Source organism: Kwoniella shandongensis, chromosome 10 (assembly GCF_008629635.2).
Source record: "Kwoniella shandongensis chromosome 10, complete sequence".
Lineage (NCBI taxonomy): Eukaryota > Fungi > Basidiomycota > Tremellomycetes > Tremellales > Cryptococcaceae > Kwoniella > Kwoniella shandongensis.
The window spans coordinates 826,857-849,070 of NC_089296.1; the positions used below are offsets into that span (position 1 = coordinate 826,857).

The following is a 22,214-nucleotide window of genomic DNA, read 5'->3' on the forward strand; positions in this document are numbered from 1 at the left end:
AAAGATGACAGATGAGTTAGGGCAACTGAACAGGACACGCAATGTAGAACCATGACTATACATTCAAACAAATTATAATAACTTCTGATCAACTGCTGTCGCCTAATTTTTAAACTTCTTCGAAACTTCTGACTGTCCGTATACTTCTCCTGCAAATGTCCTTCGCCATACACCTATTCACCGTTTACTGGAAAGGGGGGTTCTCGGTCCAAGCGTTGAAGGGGTAAGCAAGGATAGCGGGACCGGCAACGATGTTGTCGGTTGTGACGTCCTTGGCATCGCTAGCGGTAGAGATGAGGACGTAAGCGTAACCCTGGAGGTTCTCGGGGACCATAGCCTTGTTGTTCTCGTCGAGTTGGACGGCCTTTGATCCGAGACCGGAGTAGAAGACGGCGTAGTTGGTGGCAGTGTGGCTGTCCTCGAAGACGAAAGAAGCCTCGTCACCGGCGTTGGTGGCGTCGGCAACTGTCAAAGCGGGGTAAGCCTTGACGGGGAGAGCAGCATTGCTGTCAGGACAAGAAGTGATGAAAGCGGATGCGATGGTGTAGACCATGTTGAGACCGAGAGGGGTGTCGTAAGCGGATCCCCAAGGGTTGGCACCGCCAACAGCGGAAGACTCCCAAGCTTGGTGTCGGGCCTCGGTAGAGAGGATAGTGGCGGCGACGGTGAGGTATGAGGCGTCGTCGATGTACTGAGCGGCACCGGCGTAGGCGGAGACACCAACGTTCTCAATAGCGGTGGCAAGAGCGATGAAAGACTTGACATCGGTGTAAGGGCTGAAATGGTAACAGATTGTCAGACAATGTACACCACCAACGACTAGGAGCCAGATGACACTCACAAGTTGTACTCGCACGCCTCGACGGATTGGTTTCCGAGAGCAGTGGAGAGGAGAGAGACGTGGTCGGCCTCGTGACCGGCGATCTGGCTCAATCGACCTCTGACCCAGTTAGGGTAACCGGCAGCCTCGAAAGCAGACTCGTCGAACTTCTCAAGGGCGTCGGCGCTAAGCACAAGCAAAGATGTCATCAGCCTCGAAATCGTATGACTTTCTAAGGCAGAGTTAACTCACTAGAACTTCTTCTCGAGATGCTCAAGGGTCAAGGCGTATTGCAAGACCTGGGTGGTGGTGGGTGCGTCGGCAGCCATAGCCTTCTTCATGAGAGGGTAGGTGGTAGGCATGGCCGAGACGGCGCCGAGGGCGGCGAGGGCAGCGAAAGCAGTAGCGGACTTCATCTTGTGTGGTTGGTGGTTGGTTGTTGGGTGGTTGGTGATGAGATTGTTAAGTAGTAGTTGTTGAGGAAAGAGTCTGTTAAATTGGATCGAGGGGGATCTTCTCCTTTATATATGTATACATATCTCTCTCTATCATCTTCCCTTCATCGGCCAGTGAGTAACGCCTCTGGAGAGGGTTGGTCAGTCCAAATGACGTCTTCCCGTTACACCAAAATTCGCACTTGACAGGTTCAACGCCCCAGACATTACGCCGTTGACGAATCGTACGACCCATTAGATGTTACTGCTAGCGGATACTCTAGAGCTCAATTTAGCGCAGCAATCGACATCGAACGATACTTCCAACTCGTGTAAACCAGTAGTTGGGGTGTCATTAAGACTAGAAGAAGTAATAAGCATTCGCCGGCTCGGCGAAGGTGTCGATCGTCGTCCTTCGTTCGGTTGTCACTAGGGTATACCGTCCGTACCCCCAGTAGCAGGTAAAGGTCAGGTTACTCGTACTGTTATCAAGGGTTCGGGAAGACCTCTGGTATTCGGGCCGATGATCTTTTCCTGGAATCTCCAAGTATAGTACTAGTCAAAGCGACTTGAGGGGGGAAGAGGGAAGGATCGGCTTCAAATGCGTTTAGTTGTGAACCTCATGACACACACCCTCGTTTTCTCTGAATAGATGACGAATTTAAGACTGTATTTCATTTCCCTATGCTATGAATGAAAAGGCGTGACAAAGAGCTCTTGCCTTGCCTTACGATTTGCTTCAGCTGGAAATTAAAAGTAGTAACTTGGTCGATGACGAAGGTGGTTAGTGCCCCGCGGGGAGCAAACTCCTCAAATGGTAACGTAACCGAAACCCGACAAGGCTTCATCTCTGTACCGGGATCGTATTTCGTTATATGTCTCCATCCTTCCCGGACGACAAGCAGGGTAAAGCTAAGGCCCTGGGTTCCTATGAAGTATACGACACGATATCATACCGAACTTGTGGAATCACAATACGGCCGGATCCAGCAATTAGACATACATAATAGGTGCGGTGAGATGGATCCGTTATCCAGTAGTGAGGGTATTGGCTCCAGTCACCATTTTAGTCTCTCCTTGCATTATGGTGTTATTCAACGTACTAGCACTCGTACGATTCTCTCACATGAGTAAGAATACTTAAAGTCCCTCCCAGCACATGTTCAGTGTCTACGAATAGATGAATGCTCGATCGACCCAAATATAGTACAAGTCAATCAGTGACTAACTTGTTCCGGGAATTTCGTTGCATTGTCTTCACTGTCGATCACGGGAAGCAAAGTCAAGTCATGTCGTATACCGTAGAAGTGATCGAAATCACAATAATATCTGGTATATGAGTTACGGCATGTAACAGTTATATCAGAAATGTAATGTTCTACTTTTGTGTAACGGTGATGCGATGACCCGGTGGCGTACGGCGTACGGCGTACAGGTACATACTCGGTCCGTTTTGAGGCTTGTTCTCAACAGAACCGACATGCGACTTCGCCGTGCATGGCACGTTGCGATGACATGCTGATACGTTTATTTCAGCTGCCATATTCGGTATCGCTGCCTGACCACAGCACGTGGATCCAATAGGTCCGGACATATGTTGTTATCACTAAGACTGATCACGACATCATGTTTTGCGATAAGATAGACCGTATTTCGCAAGTTTGACGTGTCACATGCATATGCAGAACCACTTCAGTGCGCGTTCGTGTTTTTACAACCTATGCTACCCTTGCCAACCCATCTACCCACTCCCCAGCCTACTCAACAACCTCTCCAACATCTCTTCCATCTTCCTTTGTCTCTTATCCATCTCCTCCAATTTCGACTTCATACTCGACTCCTCTTCGGGTCTACTCATCTCCATCGCTTCCACCTGCGAGGCTTTCACTATACCCGTACCATGAGGTTGGGATTTCGATCTGGCTAATCCACTAGGTGGGGCTTGTTGATTCAGTACACTGGGACTTGGACCGAAAGGTGAATGTATCTCAGGTACCGGGAAACGAACGCTCCGAGTTGTCTGAGGAGGTGATTTGGGTTTATTTGATGAATCTGGTAAAGCTTTTGGTTTCGTCTCAATCGATGGAGACGGGGATTGATCTCGCGATTCGCTCGTGAATCTCGAGAGCGTCGAACCTCTACCTTCCTCAATGGGAGGAACGGAAGGAGTCGGAAGATACAACTTGTGAGGTGGTTTAGCACTCGCACTACTCTGGAGCTCCTCTCGAATCTGACTTTCAGGTTGAGTATTACTCCTTGAATGGGACTTCGTTCTCGGTCGCATAGGTCCCAGCATCGATGATAGTGTAGGCTGAGAGCTCGACAACGCCATCCCGGCCATTGAATTCCTTCTCAATCCACGATCTCCTTCTGGACTTCTGACGAAGAGCTGGGCTAATGGACTCGGTCCGTGTATAGAGCTGTTGCGACGTGGTCGACCGAAAGGCTGAGGTGGAGGAGGGATCTGTCGCTGTTCCGGCCTAGGAGAAGGCATGGAGTTACGTCGCAGTCGAGGTTCACCTATATCGTGTTCCAAACGGGACGGCGAGGCTGTCATGGGCGCTTGTGTAGAAGGAGACGACAACGAGAAACGAGCGTGACGTGCACTGGTGGGCGGAGTTGCTTCCGTTGCTTGTTTCTTGGCTTCAGAAGGAGAGTCATCCTCATCTGATGACGAGCTACCAGCTTCGAACGCAGGTGGTAGTTCAAAGTCTTGATCGTCCATGCCGTCGTCATCCCACCCGTGGTAGAAACTTCCAACTTCTCGCTCGATTTCGAAGACCGTCTCAATGTCCCTTCTATTGCCAAAGTTTTCGAATCCAGCTGCACTTTCTCAATGAGCTACATTCATCGCGAACGCTTGAACAGACAACTCACCAGCAGCTTTGATTTTCCGCGGTAGGTTACCGACGTATCGCTCTGCAAAGTCTCCAAATTGCTCCATGAGACTCTGATCGCGATAAGATTGTCTCTCGTACAGCGCGATGACCAGAAGAACGGGGACACTCGTGACGCGGATCATGAACACTGCGAACAGTCAGTGCAGCTCCCGTCAATCACACGCACCGTTGACTTTGTGGAACCTGATTGAGTAGTCAGCATTGATCGCTTTGATCCGGAAAGCTGGAGAACTGACCATCTCGGATTCAAGATATAGCTCATGGGCCACATCACTATGACTGCAACAAGGTTGAACGGCAGCTGATAGCTGAAAACGGCGTCTGGGATCCATCGTGTCAACCTCACATCACATAATATATCTGCTAACTCACCTGCTTTGACACCCTCAAGAGTCGATACAGCCTTTCGGAACATAGACTATGCAAAGTCAGATATGTCCGAAGTATCCATTGCTCACCTCAGCAGCTGCATCCGCGTTGATAGTGGCAAACGTATTTCCCAAAATTGCAACGAGAACGGTAAGTAGGAGCGTGTTTGATAGAAGAGCGTAGGATACCATGAGGATCGGTCCAAGGAAGGGATGGAAGACGTCTATCCGAGGAATTTAGCGACGGAAACGCCAAGTTTCAATATGTACTTACGAGCGTGTTCGAATCCGGAGGCATCCAGACCGAAGTACACCTCGAGAAGCCACCATCCGATTTGAGACAGCGCGAAACGACCTTGGCCGAGGGTGAAGAGGGCATACAGGAAGCCTGCCAGGGGATGCATCAGAATAATGTATCAGAATTAGTGTTTCTGATCGTACGTACCGAGGAAACAGAAGACCCCAACGCCCATCAAAACTGCGAAGAAAGATCAGCTTGACGATTTTACTGGTTGAAGTCCACAACTTACAGAAGAACTCTGTTAGCATCGACCGTATGCTCAACACCATCAAGTTGTTCGCGAGAGTGACGAATGCCAATCGAGGGAAGATGAGCACAGCGCCTGGTTGAGTATCAGCACATGACAAGCTAAGCGATCATCAGGTAACAAGATCCCTCACCCATGGCCAGCCAATCTGCACCCAAAGCTAAGGCATCTGCATCGTGATAGTGGAAGCCGTACGTTCTTGCGCCGAGATACACCGCGTAGATGATCATGAAGACCAAGTCGAAGCCGTTCACCAAACTGCTGCTGAACACTGTGGGGATGTCAGACAGCTCTGTATCAGATCTAAGTCATTGCTCACCTTTCAAGCCATGTTCCCTAATCGCTGCCAGCTTATCGAGTGAAAACGCTACAAGGTATCGGTCAGCCAAAGACGAGAGCCATTCGCCTTATGGGCAACTTACCAAGCGCATAGATGATGAATGTTATTTCTCGCCAATTCATCCGCTCCGTCGCCAATCCTTCGATAGCCACTACGTAGAGGATGAACAGAACAAGAAAGTTGCAATATTCCAACATGGATCGATAACGAGGCACTTTGAGCCTACAACAATCCATCAGGTCAGGGACATCTCCAGACCTAGACGTTTGATTGTTAGCTCACCGATAATGATCCAATAACGGTGCTTTGTGAGGATTGTACATCTGGATAGGCTTCTTCTTATAGTTCTACAAAGTATCACCTCAGCACTTGCTTGTCACTTCAGAGTTGTGGCACGTACGTCGGCGATGAGGGCATGTGCATTGAGAGCAGAATAGATGATCCGACCGGACCATATACCCTCTGTCATCTGTCGTCAGCCAGGTATCATCAACGAAAAGGGAGGCCTCACACACCGATGACTTTTTGACATGACGGACTTCGAATGAACCGCTTCGAACTGCTGATGATCGCCATCTACCTTCCGTGTCAGTCCACCACCATAATCACCTCCTACAATCTCTTTCAAGACTGACCTCCAGAGCTGTTCCTCCCTGCGTCAGAAGATCATCATCCCCTTCCTCTTTCGCTCTCTCCAACACCTCCTGCGAAGCTCCTTGAAACAACGCCCATGGCGTCAGAAGGACCATTGATAAGGGCAAACTCCGTTCTGCCCAGCCGCCTGTTACAAGTGAACACAACCCATGTCGGTCAGCTGTTCCCCGGGAGAAATAGGTCATAGTGGGGAAAGTCACTCACGCAAGACTCGGATTGCCAAGATCTCACATAGGGTTGCGCGGGATATGGATAGGGTGGAGATTGATAGTTGGGCCGAATCTTGTGTGAATTGTACCTTGTTGAGCAGTAAACAGAATACTAAGCACGGCAGTCAGCACATCATTATCACAAGGGGGAGTGTGGAAGACGTACCGGTAGCTTGATTCTGCAGCTCGAGGTACTTTTCCGTCAGAGGCCTGTTTGATGCAGCTCAGTAAGGTGAACTCTCCTCGATGACAAGGGAGACGGGACAAGCAGAATGAGGACGCACCGGACAATCGTATAGGTCGAATCGGGAGCCAAGAGTTGTTCATACGACAACGGCGTATCTATCCACCATCATCATCAGCTCGAAACCATGAAGACGCATTGCCGGTCCGTGCGACCGAATACAACATACCGATATGTGTCATGATATCCACTCTGATCAGATGTATGAGTGGATAAACCTTGGTCTATCATCACCACCATGGTACATCAGCTCATTCTCCGTTTCACTGCGTCAAGGAGGGGTCTACAGGAAGGATCCGCCCTTCACTCACCTCACTCAAGACTTTGGAGGAAGGACCCGCTGCTACGGGCGCAAGTAGCGGAGTCGCCTCTCCCGGACCTGTGTATGCCATCTTGTCGATATATTACCCTCACGTATCGCGAATGGCGGATGTCGGGTTCCTCAGCTATCCCTCTTCTCGAAGTCAGATTCTTGGTTGGACGAGGTCAATGTCGATCACCAAGTAATTCAATGCTTTCTCGACGCGGATCAACAAAATCAATTAATGTAAAGCTACAACGAATCCCGTGACGTCGACATTTGTTCATCTTTCTCACAGTTGTATGTCCGGGTGGCAAATGATTGAACTGCATTTTGTGACATATAACATCCTTCGACAACTATGATTTAAAACCTTTTTCTACTGTACACATATGCAGAGGAGAGACTTTTAACAAGAATAACCCTAAATAATAGGTCTTTGGGCAGTACCACAAAGATGCTAGAATACAACCAGAAAAATCTTCACGAAATTTGGTTGAAGCAAAGAACAAGCACCTAAATCCTCGCGGCGAGGTGGAATGATCTCAGAGACTCACAGCATTACCCTTCTACCGAGTTCTCCGAGTTGTCTAGCGTCTTCTCCCCAAGTTTTGGCACCTCCCTCGGCACTCTTGTCGGATGGACTGCCGCTGACTGATGGACCATGCGGACTGGGTCTAGCCGCAGACGACAAAGGACCACCAGCTCCCCCTTCTCGTTCGTCAAAAGTCACTCTCAAGGGCGGAAGAGTAAGACCTGGACCGCTATTTCCAGCGTTAGAAGCACCGCCATCGTGGTTCAACAATGTCGAGGAAATCGACATTTTTGGCGATCTACCTGTTGGTGTGGAAGATTCAGGAGGCTGAAGTTGATGCAAAGACTGGTTGGGACTCGTGCTGGTACGGCCAGCCGAAGGTGGCAGCCGCGTTGGTGCGGAAACGTTTCGAGGAGTATGGCCATTAGGGTTTTGCTCCGAAGATGGGTAGCGTCGGGGATCGGTTTGAATGTTGTCTAGAAGGATAGGCTTCACGTTGATCTCGGGGGAAGTACGATCTTGAGAGTAAGCGGGAGAAGACATGGGGTACTCCTGATACTGTCTCATTTTTCCTGGGTCACCGGAACTGCTAGGAGGTCGAGAGTAGGCGAAAGGATGAGCCTGAGGAGGTGAGACTCGAGGTGCTTCTTGCCTATTTTGGGCACCCTCTCGATCGAAGTGCGCATCTGACGGTGTGCCAGGGATAATTACACCGGTAGAGGTGGAAGATCCCGTTGAAGGAGGATAAGATGGGACTCTGCTAGACGATCTTGCAGATGGGGCGTAAGGATGGTATCGCTCTGTACCATGTTGTGGAATGGTTGGAGACTGCGAAGGGCCCAAAGGAGGTTGAGAGAGGTGTCTACCAGGATATCCCTGAGGATCGTAAACATCTCGTCGAGGGCTTTGCTGATAGGGAGGGGTATAGGGTCCACCTGGACCACGTACGCTTGGTACCTGCGGAGCTGGACGACCGTCATACGGTCCGCGAGGAAAGGGAGGCGGAAGAGGTCGAGCGTACATGTTCTCTTGCCGAGGTGATGGAGGTCTAGGTCCAGGATACGCCGTAGGTGGGACGAGAACGGAATAGTGAGAGCCATTCGGGGATGAGATGGCAGTCGCAGGAGCCGAGTGCGAGGCGTTAGGGAACGGCGTTTGTGATGACGATCCAGGTCTGCGCACGGGGTATTCCGGTTCACGGCGGTTCTCCCACTCGGGCCATATGCCAGGGGTGACTTTGAGCAAAGAGAGTGTGGGGAGTTGATGAGGAAGGGGAAGGGGATTATGAGCGTCGCCCTGAGGGTTGTGCTGATCAGTAAGCGATTCCGTCAGCATGAGCAGTCTCAACAGATATGTCGATAGTCACCCACCTTGCTCGAGTACGCGACAACATGAAATTTCTTGACCTTGCTAGTGACGGGATGTGTCATGGTGGTAGAGTAGGTTTGCTTGATGAGACTTTCGGGCCTCCGAGAAGAAGAAGGGGTAGAGTAGTGCGGGTGATATGGGGACTCGGGGCGGGAAGGGGGCGGAGAAAGGGATTCAGACGATCTAAAGATTAGAATATTATCAGCCTTCATCTTGCGTCAAGGCCCTTCTAACTCACTCTGTGTAAACAAGGAAACCACCACCTCCGACTCTTGACGCTCCCCAACGCCTGCCATCTGTCCACCGTCTCATGTTCGTCTCCTCTGAAAGTTGACCGTTAGTAAACAATATCTGCTGCGTTGCGAACCACACGAGACTCACCCTCTTCCCATACCCAGACTGTTCCAGGTCGAATCATGGCCCTCTCATGACCTGTTAATCGACGAGTAACTCGTGGAACGATGCCTAGTCGGACAGCCTCTAGTATGTGAATTCTGTTTGGCAGCTGGTATCAGCGAGTGCACCGCACGGTGGGCATGTATGGTGATACTTACGCGTCTGCTGGCGATTTGAGCGCACAAATGGCCGCCGGTTGTTGTGTCGAGGAGCCCTGGTACATCTCCATCGTATTGGGTGCGATTGGTGAATTGCGAGAGTGAAAAGAGTTCCAGAAGAACGATGTAGATGCTGTTTTCCAACTCCAGGATCGCTTGACCTTCTAGAAGTATTGGACCGTCGTTCTGCTATGCTGTTTACCTGGCGTGTTCTCTCGAATACAGTGTGGACAGACGTATAATCGGGGTATCTCGAATCACCTGGCGTCGTAATGGACAGGCTAGCGAAGAGGAAAAAAAGGTTAAGTGATTCAACCTTGTTGTCGGCTGATGAATGTGCCAGTATTGAGCGAGGAACCGAACCCAATAAGCGAGGATGGGAGGAAGCAATGGATGCGAGGGGCAGCAGAGTTGGACGATCGGTAGGTGAGAATGGCTTTTGGGTTTGTCGTTGTGTGAAGTTGTCGTCGAAATGTCGATCTCGTATTTTAAGCTTTATGCGTGTGAGACAAAAGTGTAACCAAAAACAATTTGGAAACGGGTCGGTTTGTCACCACAACACTATCTTTCTTGATTTCGGAGCGAGTGCGTGTAGATTGTGGATTGGTAAGGTCGTTGACGATTGAGAAGGCGACCACGAGTTCTAGATGCTTCTTAAAGCTGAGAGGAAGACGATCGTCGATCTTCTCGTTTGTTGATTCGCGTTATATGTTATGTTGAATGATGATAGGAGAGGGAAATGGATCTTTTCTCGTACAGATCCTGCGGGGATTAAGGTGTGCTAGGCCTTTGCTTCTCGCATGTGTTCTTTTTCGCAAGGGGGTGAGGGTGAGGGGGCGGAGAGGCAGGCAGCCAGAGGAAGAGAAGGATGTGTATTGGATAGATGGGAAGTAGTTTGAATGATGTTGGTGTGAAGGACGGCTTTCGGTTTTTGTTTCTTCCCTTTTCCTTGTTGGGTGTGTTCAAGCAGACGAGGAACCAGATTTCAATTGCCGCTTAAACGAGATAGCGTTACGTCGTCCGCAGTAGTAATACTTTCGTAGGTTATATACTCTTAACTCGTTTACGCTTCTCGTGCACTTCTGAGCTGCTGCTGGTGCCGCTGCCGCTGGTGCTGCTGCTGGTGCCAGTGCTAGTGCGGTACAAGTATGCTTCCGTGGTTTCGGGTTCTGGGTGAGTCAAGTGTCTGTGTGGGATGGTGATGTGCGGGGCCGGATTTGAAAAAGGAAGAAAAAGGACAAGAGGGGCAGACAAAGTCAGTCTCAAGTGATCTACCGGGTTATGGGTTTTGGATAACCACTATGTATGATTCGCATTTATCAAATCCCGATGTTCACGGTGCACGAGGGGGCGAACAGGCAAAGTTGGTGGCGTGGCGTATTCAACGGGGGAAACAGAAAGAGGGGAGAAGGGGGGGAATGCAATGATAATGCGTTTGGAGTAGTACGTACTTCGTTGGGATAGCCATGACATGGTCTTGTTGTATCTTGCCTGTTGTCGTTATCGTGTTTATTACTACTATCGCCTAGAGGGGAGAGGAAGCTTGCAGTAGTCTGTGATTTAAACGAGATTTCATTATTACTGGTGATTTGATTGACGCGATATGACAGGGCTACAGAGGATATAACGGGGAGGGGAAGTGGGTTTAAGCCGTGGGGTGGGTGGGATGGGTGTGCACCAGAGCAAGGGGAAGAGAAACCGAAACGTAAATTAGGATACCACATGTCTCCCGATCTCAACTCTGAATGACGACTTCCCTTAAAATCATAACGTGTATCAGAGTATCATGGCAGCTTTACTAACTACTAACTAGCGATATACAATAGTAACTAACCTGGCTCGGTGCCTTGCTTCATTTCTCCTCTCATATTCCGCCTTTAGCCTTTGTTGGACATATGCACCCAGGTGGTGCCTATTAAGGGTTTCCTTTGTGTGTACATACAGTACATGAATGAAATCATGATGGTCAAAGCAAAAAGGCCAAGTCCGTTAACCGATATTCTGTTGATTACTCCCGGGCTGGGCTGTAGCCAAGTGACTCTTGGGCTCGACGTATCGTATCAGAGTCAGCGGTACTTTTTTACGCTTCAAAAGCCTTTTTTTTTTCCTTTCTTTTTTTTGATTGAAACAGACTGCGACTGCGGTGTAAACTTGCGCTTGCTTTGCTTAAATGCCCATGGTCCGGATAAAATGGATCCGATCACAAAGACAGATCTCGCTCGTTTGATTTAACCTTGACCCCGCCATGATCAGATCGTAGTCTCGTATCGTATTGTTGTGGTTCACTGCGTACTCTCGATCGCTTGTGCTCCTGTGTTTGTGTGTATCAACGTGTGGTGTCGTGCCAATGTGCCTTGTGGATACCGAACCTATCCCGTTCGTGTTTACAGTAGTGGTGTGGTCCGTGGGTCTGTTTCGTCCGATGTCGGAGGACCACTGTGGTTTGCTCCGTAGGAGTCCGTAGGAGTCCGTAGGAGGGTTGGTCGTGTCTCTCTCCGGTCAGTCACCAATAGCTATTGAACTGTAGCGTCCAGGTTAATCGATCAACTCGCTGCACTAGCGTGATTTCGTCACTAAACAACCGTCTATAGCCTGTTTCGATTATCCCTTAGATCCCATTTTTGCGTGCTCCAGATTTGTCGGACCTTGCTCAAATTTTAAGCCTAATATAAAAGTGACTATCTACATGTAATAGGCTACTCGCTCCGCTTCCGTCATACTAACTGTGTATCCGATTCGGACCCATTTTCTCTTCAAAGGCCGCACCCGCGCACACACACTACACATGTTTTAAAAGGTCACAAAGGGGAAGGGGAGTACCGTTTTTCTTCCTGCGCAGTGCGTGTACTCTTATGAACCGACCGCAGTGCCGCTGCGCACGTTTATCGTTCCTCGCGCTACGCTCCGCTCCGCTAACGATACTCGCAAGATCGGAACTCGGACGACACAAGTCCTAGCTCCGTCGACCAATCGCAAACCTGCTAGTTACCAAAACACGGGACGGGATCAACATCGTCATTATTATCATTATTTTTGTTTCATTGTGATAGGTAATTGCATGCTTGTTAAAGTCATTGCCCCCCTCATCATCGTTGTGGGGGATCAGATCCCCCCTTTCTCTCGTCATGCTTGGCACCCACCAGCTAGCATCGCGGTTTGGCTCCGAAACTCTTATATCTATCGCCTAGAGTACAATTGCATGCATCCATTTTAAATACAAATCCGAACCGTTACGTCTCCGCTCCACCATTCCATCCCGTACAATCGTTATTGTTGGTTGGATTGGTATCGACGATCGGATCGGACCGAACGGTATTATGTGAAGCGATTCGGAGGTAAAGATACGACCAAATCACATGAAATGAATGAATGAATCAATAAACGGTTCAGTCAGGAACGCGTCAAGCTAATATCAATACACGCTAAAAATGAAGCTCAGTTACCACTAATTCGATCATATACGAGTCTAGAGAGCCTGAAAGTCTAGAATTGCCTGAGACGAGCTTTAGTCTCCATATAGCGTGGATGGACTGCAGATCGAAATCACATGGAATGAGGAATCGGGATTGGGAATCACATCCAAACACTGCAAGGCAAACGGACACCTCATCGTTGGCATCGAGGCACTACTGTCAATTTTGGGAGTAGAGGAACAAGTAATATGCATACAGAACATATGCTGAATATCATCGTATTTCCGTTGGGCACCGTGCTATATCCCAGTCCGTCCCCTTATACACTCGCGCCTCATTCCGCCTCTGGATCAATGTGGCGTTGCCCCGCGATAGGGTAAAAGCACACATGTTGTGGTTAGGTACCCAAGGCTTTGACAGTGACTCGTGGTCGAGCTTCTCGAGCTAAAGATAGAACCGTCGCACATCGCCTAGCGGTGTACTCCCGCACAGAACTCGAATGTGTCAAGCGAATCGAGATCACGAGTGAGCGAAACGAAGTCTGACCCCTCTTGTCTCAATCTCTGCATAGCCAAACGAAACTCCGTTAGCATCACCCCTACTAGAGAAGAACACCTAACCCACCCTGCATCTCAGATCGCTCCAATCTCCTCTCATTCTGCAGAACGAGTCTTTTGAGCTGTTCTTGTTCCGCCTTGCTTTGCGCTTGGTAAGATCTCGAGTTCATAGCGATTGTCGAGTTCACCGGAATCTCAAGAGATCGCACCTGAGATTGACGGACATTAGCAACGGTCATGTTGTCCATTACAACACCGAGTTCGTTGACCTACCTGTTGTCTACCACCTTTCTTCGACAATAACATGAACTGCATCCTCCCCTCTGCGTCTTCATTGGTTGTCTTTCCCTCGTCCGGTTTGTTCTTCCGTATAAGCGGGACTGCCGTGTCAAAGATGGGTGGAGCGGCCTTCCTCTGTTCTCTACGAGTATCGGTGGTGTCCGCTAGGATTTTGGCGAACTCTCGATCAAATGCGTGCTGCTCCTCGAGGTTTTGTTCGTCGTCCTTGATATCATGCTCAGGGCGGATCAAAACCACGTTATCGTCGTCTTCGTCCCCCTCGCCGTTGGCATCCCCTTCGCCGTTGACATCGGTAGGCTCCTTAGGAGAAACGGACAAAGTCAGCTAGGTCTGTCCTAAACAAACAGAGGCGACTGGGCGGACATACCTCATCTTCCTTGTCCTGCTTGTCATCATCAGGAGCTTGTCGGTCGCCTTCGTCATCGCTTCCATCGTCAGACGCAGCATCGTTCCCTATGATGATATCAGCGACGCTCAAGCTGTGTCACAAGTCTCCCACACACCTTGATCACCCGATGCCACCATCTCGTCAACCGCGGCAGCGGCTTCCGCGAATGTCTTCAGATGCGTCATCTTGGGTCGGACCGCCTGCAATACGTCATAGACGATAAGCTCTTGTTGAGTGCATAATCTACACCGTAGACTCACGTCAAGCGTATCCGTCAACATAAAGTCAACATCCATGGGCAGTTCTGATTTGCATACAGTATACAGCTATCAAATTCTGTAAGCAGCGCCGCAGAGGGTGAGTATCATCAACAACCTCACCTGAAGGACAATTAAGAAATGGTCGAGTTTCCTGGCCTGAGACCCTTTGTCGAAGCAAGCTCCGCAAGTATCAAGCAGCGTACAGGCTAAGCGGACTCGGAAGAAGTCGTCCACAGCGTCAATGGGACTGTCGCGGCCAGGATACGGCATCGGTTCCGCTAGACCAGAGTAACGCAGCTCGTTAGCATCTGCCTTGCTGGCATCGATCTCATCTGACTCACCATGACCAAAGGTGACCAAAGACCACAAGACTTCAAATATCACCGACGCATTGATCACTCTGTACATGTACAGCTCTCCAAGATATTTCATGGTTGATATCCGTCGCTGATTGAATTTGAAAATGTTCTCCTCCGCTCCGATACGTATGTCCTCCATGACCTGATCGACAACAGCGATTGCGAATTCGGGGTGGTATCGTTGAAGATCGTACACCAAAGCTGCCAAGTAAGGGATATTGCCAAATTTGATCTCCCAGATGTTCGTGAAGGAAGTTAAGATAAAGTCGTATGTTTCGGACTCTTCCCAATGAAGCTTTCTCAGGAGCTTGAGCACTTTGTCGAGCGTTCGTTTCATGAGGACATCGTGGAGTAGGTGTTGGACGAAGCTGTTCATCGGAGGCAGCTCGGTGACTTCTCGTGCGACGCGTTCTGGTGGATTGCACTTCGGGTATCATTAGCCAAGTGATCCTATAGTCATGTTGAGTTTCAGCTTACCATGTAGAAGGCGTTCTCCAGCATGACTTGCTGTCGGTTGTCGAGATGTTGAGTCCCTTGCTTCCGTCTCATAATCTCGACCTAGGAAACCAGAATCAGCGAAATGACCCAACATGAAGCGACACAGTAATCCTCACCATTCTCTTTGCAGTCTCAGCTGTCCCCTCACATCGCAAGAGAAATCTCCCACAGGTCTCTAGCAAGTTTGAAATGTTCTCGACATTAAAGCGGAAATCGTCTAGGAAGACCTTGAGGACATGCAGGATAGTGTATGGTTTCGCGACCTTGAACTTGGCCAACTCGCCGTAAAATCTTACGTTCTGCACACAAAATCATCAGAGCTTGATCTTCCGAGAAAGCGATAGTATTGAGCGTACCTTCAGCCGAAGACTGTCCAGCTCTCGTACCATCTTCTTCCGTTGCAAGTACCTCAATTCTTCGTCGAGCTATAGCGTATGGTTGTTCAGTCTACAATCAAATGCTTCACCATGATCAGACTTACGATTTCCAGGACACCTGCGCCTACATCTGGCATGTACCTGTCTAAGGTCGCAACGAATCTTGCATAGTGCGGAAGAAGATCCGTCCTTTGCTTTGGTACTTCGCCAATGAACTGAATATCGGTTATCAGTAGATGTTTTTGACTCTTGTCGGGTTATCATTTGACAATGACATACCTTGGTGAGCCTCTTCCTAGCAGCCTTTGAGTTGAGGAACGCGAATTCAATCGCAAGTTTATCGACGACTTCGCGGTTATTCGCCTCGGGAAGAGCGGCGAACAGAGCTGTAAGTCTGGCAGCAGGTCCTGATTGTAACCCATCCTCTTCAACCATCGACGCTGCAGTTTCTTGTAACGATTCGGTGGCAGGCTGCTCGTTGGGGACTGCAGCCTCACGTGGTGAATCGCCAGATCCAGCGGTCGAGTTGGAGGTAGTTCTTGCCATATTCTGGCTTTCTACAGGCGGCGCTGCCTCAGCCGGAGCATCTGCCGTGAGCTCCATTTGTTCTAGTTGACGGCGAAGATCCTCCTCCTCAGCTTTTTCTTGTTCAGAGCGTTGTTGCTCGGTGCTATCTCCGTCGGTACCATTGGCTTCGTTGTCGCCATTTGCTTTCGCTGCTTCTTCGTCGCCCTTGCCAGCACCCTTCTTGTCCTCCTTGATGCCTAACAAGCCAGAAGGTACGACCTCTTTGAGATCGATCAAACTCTCATAGAACCGTTGTTCTTCTTCGTCATCCCAGATTCCTCCAGCGATAGGTCCATCCTCCCTCACAGTGAAAGACGAAGCAGACTCCACGATTTGCAGTCCAGACTTGGACAGTGTTGCAGCTGTAGGAAGAGTCGGTCGTGGGAGAGAAAGCAGGTCTGCTAGGGAGTTGACACCGGTAGTAAGGCGTTCTACAGCTCGCGTCATTTTCTCATACGCTTGTTGACGATCTTCGAAGATCTCCCCGGATTTGATGTAGGCTTCGTGATTCCGTTTATCTTGTTCGAGGAGTCTCTACAGAGAATTCGCATACGATCGCGTTAGTAAAATTACAGGCTAGGCTAGGCAGACGAGGAGGAACTTGTGACAACGCACGATCTGCCCTTTGACCAGAGTCTTGCTTGCCGAGTTGAAATAACCCTCGAACAATTCCCTCATCTTCTTCTGCACTTCAGCCGGGACAAGATCCACCACATCCCCTGGGAGGTCGTCTTTCTCCGTCGCATTTCCCTCCGCAGATGGGGCACGGCCGAGGTATGCTCTGCCGAAGTATTTGAGAAAGGTCGAAAGGAGAGGAAGGTTCGTATACTGTGGATCTCCCGTCATCTGACGGCGGGGCGACCCAGGCAGATGTCAGTAAGCAGCTTCAACGAACCGCATAGTACAGTGAGATAACTCACAAGACCTTTGAGGGCCTTTCCTACTTCTGCTGCTCCCTTGATAGCTCCTTCCGCCCATGCGCCCACCATCGCCAGTTCCGCCACGATCCTTAACACAGGTCTCTGTCTTGCTATTCTTTCCTTGTCCTCCCGCTCCTTGTCCTTGTCCCCATCTTTTCCGGCGGCTGCGGCTGAGGTTGAGCTTACAGTGCTGTTGGATAAGATTGCGAGCAGAGGTTGAAGGAGAAGAGAAAGGAAATCGGGCGTTAAGCGAGTATGTAAATGAACGATGACCTACATCACCACCATTAGCTCGTGAACAACCTAAGCGCAGGAACGACACCGATCACTCACATCGACAGCTACTTCTGGGTCTCCTTTTCCTCTCGAAGCTCCCTCCACGACGGCCGCTACGATCTCCTCGAGATATTTTGTGAGAGTCAAACCATCTATATCCTTTGTTAAAGCTTCCGCTGGTCCAACAAGCAGAGTCGATCGTAGCTTGTTCAGCAAAGTAGTATGTTTCTTCAACGACGAATCGAGTGATCCAGATGGTCCTAGACGAAACACGTCAGTATACCATCCATTCGTTTGATTTCGATTCAGTGGCAACTCACGTCTCGGTTCATCCAGCCAGTACTTCTCGACAGTCTCTAGGAGACTTCGACGACGAGGATATTTTGCGACATAGTCGGATGTCGTGGACATTCCGCATGCCTTTGTATCGATATCCGTCTGTCTGAACTTGCGAAGAAGAAGGAAGATTGGAGAGCGTTGTGCACAACAAGGATGGTTGCGTGTTGAATTCGTTCATTGGTTTACGGTCAAAGGAGGTCCGATATATTGATTTCATCCACCACGAGGTTACCGGTTTACGTAACTCGCCTTTCCACAGTGGCAACTGCTGTTCTGTAACTACTTGTGGTTGATGTCCGAGTTGCGGTCATGATACATGACTTGTACAACGATACAAATACAACCCAGCCTACAGATGCTATTGATACTGTCTAGCGATACAAACACAGTCTAAAATCTATGGGCTTATATCCAGAATCTCCACGCTCCCTTCAGCAGTCGCGTCTTCCCTATTCCCTTCACCCTTCTTCTCCCTAGCTAACCACTCCACTTCGCCATGTAAGCAGAACTCGCTGGAGCTTGGCGTCTGAGGACTAAATGAATCAATCGTGTCCGTAGTTGAGATCATACCGGGTGTATCTTCGCGCTCCATTCGGTATTTGTAAACAGGAGAATATGCTGAATGAGGTGAAGGAGGAGTTGGCCATGTCCATCCTTCCGCTTCAAGAACAGCTTCGATCGCCTCCTTTTTGGTCCACGAGTCGGGCTCCAGATCCGGTGTAGATACGTCGAGCTCCGCGACGGACGCGTTGAAGACAACCTTGAGTTCGGTCGATATTCGCGGAAGTCTTAGTCGCTCAATCTTGAGAGAAGAAGACGGGAGAGTCGATAAAGACGCCATCACAGGTTCCGAGGTGGATCGAGGCGCCACCGGCTGAGGACTCCAAGTTTCCGGGAAAGCGAGTAACGAAGGTCGCTTTTTGCCATTTCTTCTCATCGACAAGAAGCTCTGTGTCCTCGGCGACCTCTTCATACCTGACGGTCCGAGGTTCTCGTCCGAAGGCAAAGTAGGACTTTCGTCCAACGACCCTCGGTCGCGCATGAACGTCCGTGTCATATCGGAGAACGAGGCTCGACCAGCTCTCTCTTTATTCGCGTCCTTTCCGCTATCTCTCAAGCTACCGAGATCTAACGAATCGCGTCTCTGTCCTGGGAACGCATCGCGTGACACGAAAGTACCCGGATTTACAGATTGCGAGTTGGAGCGTTTCAACTTGAGCTTGAAGGTCATTTCTGACGGCGGAGCACGAAGATTTGGCTGCGATTTGGAGCGATGAAGGGTCTGCCGATAGTGTGGTTTTCGGAGCGCCCAGCTCGCGTCGGGTGATACGTCGAGATCTCTGGGTGTCTCGGAGATAGGTTGAAGCGGTGTAGGTGTAACAGATCGTTTGAGGGATGCAGAAGATCGAAGCTGAGAGTGGGTTGTAACAGGTGGAGGGTGTGACGTCGATCGTGCCGGTACAGGTCGACGAACGGACGATGCCAATGTCGACGGCTTGAGCGGGGGGAAAGATCTAGGTGGAGGATGAGAAGACGATGCAGTCTGAGACGATTGGGTAATGGAACGGAGAGAAGACCCTCGCGAAGGAGGTACGGGTCGTTTCCGAGACGAAGAGCGGGATGGGATGGAAGGAGCGGGAGGTGCGGAGAAGTCCGGAGTGCTGCAGAAGGAAGGAAGAGGTGGTCGAATTCGAGATGGTTTTGTAGTTGGAAGAGGAGGGAGTAGAGCTCGTTGAGTGAATGGACGATGTATCGAGCTTGGTCCAGCAATCGGTGTCTTCGGTCTTTCCGCATAGGCTGCGAAACGGAATCGTGATTGTCAGCGGCCCGGACATTTCGACATCTGTGTGGTTGGTAGAGGCGTGCGGATGAATGAATAGGGATTGACGTCTGGACAGGTGCAACAAGTTTCGCTACACAAGACGGCTGATTGAGTCGAACCCAACGCAAGGGTCGTTTGCACGACAATAGACTCTGAGACATGCCTGTCTCATCCTCCACCGTTCGATCCGAAGGGGTATATGGGGCGGACAACGTTCCAGCTGTATCTCGAATCGTAAAACGCCATTCACTCACCTTGGTGTCTACTGCCATCTATTTGATCTAAATTGGTATCGTGAACTGACGACTCGACCAAAAAGGGATCCCGGCTTGGACCTGGGGAAGAGTGATTGTTGCCCAATCCGATCAAAGTGGAAGGACGAGTCGCTTGTTTGCCCTGTCTCTCTCGTGGTCGAATGGTATTTGGGATAATGACTGTGTTGTACGGTGATGCGCCTTTTTCGGTTGGAAGGGAGACAGTCGGGATGGTAGGTGAGTCGTCCAAGCAGACACTGAGATCGCGTATTGACACCTCCGGAGTAGCTGCGATCTAGGTGAATCGACCCATATTGCTCAGTATCATTGAACAGAGCACTCTAATGGATCGCAGGCAGAGACTCACCTCCCACCAAGTTTCTCTTTTGACATGTTTCAGCGAGCCTACGCTGACCTTTTCCACCATACTGACACTCTCAAACTGCAGGCTCAAGCTGTCCTCACTCCTCGGTGTTGTCGGACCGCCATTCGGTACTGACCACGCGTCGGAGGACGATGATGACCAAGTAGAATAACGCGACCGTGATGAACTCATTGAGGTGGCGGTAATGATCGACGACATACTCGATCTCTCACTACCAGAGTGAGTCCGATCCTCTGCTTGTTTCTTCGCCAAAGACCGAAGAGACGCTGTCCGAGATGGTATAGGCGGTGTTGGTCGTGATACTGAATGAGAAAGAGACATCTTGTCTTGATCGACGTGTTCAGTCCGGACGACGTCTGTTCAACCCAAGCGGAGGTTTCAGATCGCCAGATAAATGATGAATCGAAAAAGACTACTGATGCAGGAACGGAGTACAAGACAGGATATCAACTCTAGTGACATAGTATATTAAAACCTTGTCCGACAGGTTGAAGCGGTAGATGGAGAGCCAGAAAAGTGGGACACTCGGGAACCGAAAACTGTAAATTGAATTGGTAGGGAGGGCAAGGGGATAAAGCCGATCTAGGGGCGTCAAGGGACCCTGCGATGTTGTATTCTATTCTATCAACCGGTCAATGCGAAGATGAAGCTGCTTTCATGTTCCCCCATGATGCAAGAGGTTCACTGAACAGATAGACTCTGACACCGACTACCTGCTCTGGGCCTTGCATGCCATCACCCAAATGTAGAATGCGAACATGTGTGAGGTGAGGTGCTGGATATCCAGTACAAAGGAGGGTCCGGCTTTGACTTTTCTTGATCTTCGAATACCGTAAAACGCGTGGCAGAGACGCGTGTTATTATCCGTTCACGCGTAATGCTGTGCCTGAATTAATGGACACGTCCAGGCAATCTCCACCATACCGGACACGACACATGCACACTTCTTGATAAACTTATCAGTTTGGTGGCGGTGGCGGCCATCTGATTATCACAATCAGAAACAAATTGAATAATTGACCGCACTAGATCAACTATCTGAGACAGGCAGTTCATTCGAGTGCGTACTGTTTGTATGAAATAATCGAGCTGTACTTGATATTTTCATACGCGCCGACATTTGAAGGACGTCAATCAGGTCAGCCAAAATTGCCTCCGGACCATTACGGTATTATTTTGTCTTACCAAAGGCTTATTTCTGGCTTGAGCGATAGGTGGAAGTCGACGTAAGATGGCGACCGGCAATTCTGTGAGAATGGCCAAGAAATCCGGACACCGTCAAATTAATGTTGTAGTAGGACTGCCTAGAGCTGAGAGTATTCGATTTCGCCACCTGTGTCTCGTTGAGAGACAAGCAGCACGGCTACTCGTTGTGGTATATCTAATAGCAAGCGTCAAGATATGACCGAACTAGGTGAAGCACACTCCTAGCGTACAATTGTGCAGACCTTGTTCCGCTTACCCCATCTACCGCCTTCTGTAAGGTGTAAGATGTTCGAAATAGAGCGACTGATATAATTGGCTGGACGCAATGAAATCGTATGATTGAAGCAGGGCTGTACGAGACCTGGCTGCTTGAACAGAACGATGGGTTCCGAAGCATTATGTAAACATGTCGCACCTCCTCGCCTGAGCTGGATAAACATTCGTGGACACATCAATTATTCATACGAGTTCCTGCACGGTAGAAAAATCTGCCACCAACACAACGTCTCTGATCGACCACCTGTCAATTCATGAACCTCTTAGGAGGATCCAATCTCCAAACTCCGTAGACGTGATCTTCTTGCGTACTCGGGCCAACCGATTTAATTCTCTTCCTAGAGCCAAGCCTCACGCAAGACAATCATCATCATCAGCTCAGCTTGGATGAGCGGTGATGGAGAGCAGACCAGAGGCCAACGCATACGCAATCTTATGGAGGGATAGGGATGCCAGTTGACGGTAGTTAAGGCAAAGGTACACTGGTTGAGGCAGAGGTGACGACGAAGCTGTGCGAATCGGGATTGGGCTCGTCCTAACCGCTAGAGCTAGGTATCTTGGGAACGAAGCTATGTATACATATATAGGAAACAGGTAAAGTTGTCCATGCATCGCATTGTTTGACCTAACGCAATGCCCTCCCCTACCTCACTGCCACATGACAATTGCCACGATCAGCCGAGAGAAAACGCCACATTAAGTGGGACACGGAAATACAGCACACCGGGGACTTGTGAACACA

The 22,214-nt window shown here is 49.7% G+C and overlaps 6 protein-coding genes across 6 annotated transcripts; all 6 read right to left on the minus strand.

Moving 5' to 3' along the window:
• Positions 1-184: 184 nt before the first annotated feature.
• CI109_105700 (uncharacterized protein) lies at positions 185-1,236 on the minus strand (the record flags this gene model as incomplete). Its single annotated transcript, XM_032004206.1, has 3 exons — positions 185-776; positions 842-1,006; positions 1,073-1,236. 3 exons carry the CDS (start codon positions 1,234-1,236, stop codon positions 185-187), a joined length of 921 nt encoding a protein of 306 aa, XP_031861437.1.
• Positions 1,237-2,995: 1,759 nt separating this feature from the next.
• CI109_105701 (uncharacterized protein) lies at positions 2,996-4,276 on the minus strand (the record flags this gene model as incomplete). Its single annotated transcript, XM_065967714.1, has 2 exons — positions 2,996-4,077; positions 4,132-4,276. The coding sequence occupies 2 exons, from the start codon at positions 4,274-4,276 to the stop codon at positions 2,996-2,998; spliced, it is 1,227 nt and encodes a 408-aa protein (XP_065823786.1).
• Positions 4,277-4,306: 30 nt separating this feature from the next.
• On the minus strand, positions 4,307-6,909 carry CI109_105702 (uncharacterized protein; the record flags this gene model as incomplete). The annotated part of the gene is made up of 19 exons (XM_065967715.1): positions 4,307-4,337; positions 4,391-4,475; positions 4,527-4,557; positions 4,613-4,746; positions 4,797-4,910; positions 4,968-5,000; positions 5,053-5,145; positions 5,204-5,341; positions 5,390-5,437; positions 5,493-5,632; positions 5,693-5,757; positions 5,811-5,872; positions 5,926-5,986; positions 6,046-6,191; positions 6,269-6,385; positions 6,440-6,483; positions 6,558-6,615; positions 6,687-6,741; positions 6,829-6,909. The coding sequence occupies 19 exons, from the start codon at positions 6,907-6,909 to the stop codon at positions 4,307-4,309; spliced, it is 1,536 nt and encodes a 511-aa protein (XP_065823787.1).
• Positions 6,910-7,371: 462 nt separating this feature from the next.
• On the minus strand, positions 7,372-9,346 carry CI109_105703 (uncharacterized protein; the record flags this gene model as incomplete). The annotated part of the gene is made up of 5 exons (XM_032004208.1): positions 7,372-8,661; positions 8,724-8,904; positions 8,960-9,044; positions 9,103-9,215; positions 9,276-9,346. 5 exons carry the CDS (start codon positions 9,344-9,346, stop codon positions 7,372-7,374), a joined length of 1,740 nt encoding a protein of 579 aa, XP_031861439.1.
• A 3,861-nt stretch (positions 9,347-13,207) lies between these two features.
• Positions 13,208-17,601, minus strand: CI109_105704 (uncharacterized protein; the record flags this gene model as incomplete). Its single annotated transcript, XM_065967716.1, has 17 exons — positions 13,208-13,251; positions 13,313-13,454; positions 13,519-13,845; positions 13,913-13,998; positions 14,049-14,133; positions 14,194-14,259; positions 14,314-14,471; positions 14,535-14,976; positions 15,030-15,110; positions 15,167-15,349; positions 15,407-15,475; positions 15,532-15,642; positions 15,707-16,528; positions 16,610-16,840; positions 16,915-17,187; positions 17,248-17,450; positions 17,511-17,601. The coding sequence occupies 17 exons, from the start codon at positions 17,599-17,601 to the stop codon at positions 13,208-13,210; spliced, it is 3,414 nt and encodes a 1,137-aa protein (XP_065823788.1).
• A 325-nt stretch (positions 17,602-17,926) lies between these two features.
• CI109_105705 (uncharacterized protein) lies at positions 17,927-20,161 on the minus strand (the record flags this gene model as incomplete). Its single annotated transcript, XM_032004210.2, has 3 exons — positions 17,927-19,326; positions 19,606-19,900; positions 19,973-20,161. The coding sequence occupies 3 exons, from the start codon at positions 20,159-20,161 to the stop codon at positions 17,927-17,929; spliced, it is 1,884 nt and encodes a 627-aa protein (XP_031861441.2).
• Between the last annotated feature and the right edge of the window lie 2,053 nt (positions 20,162-22,214).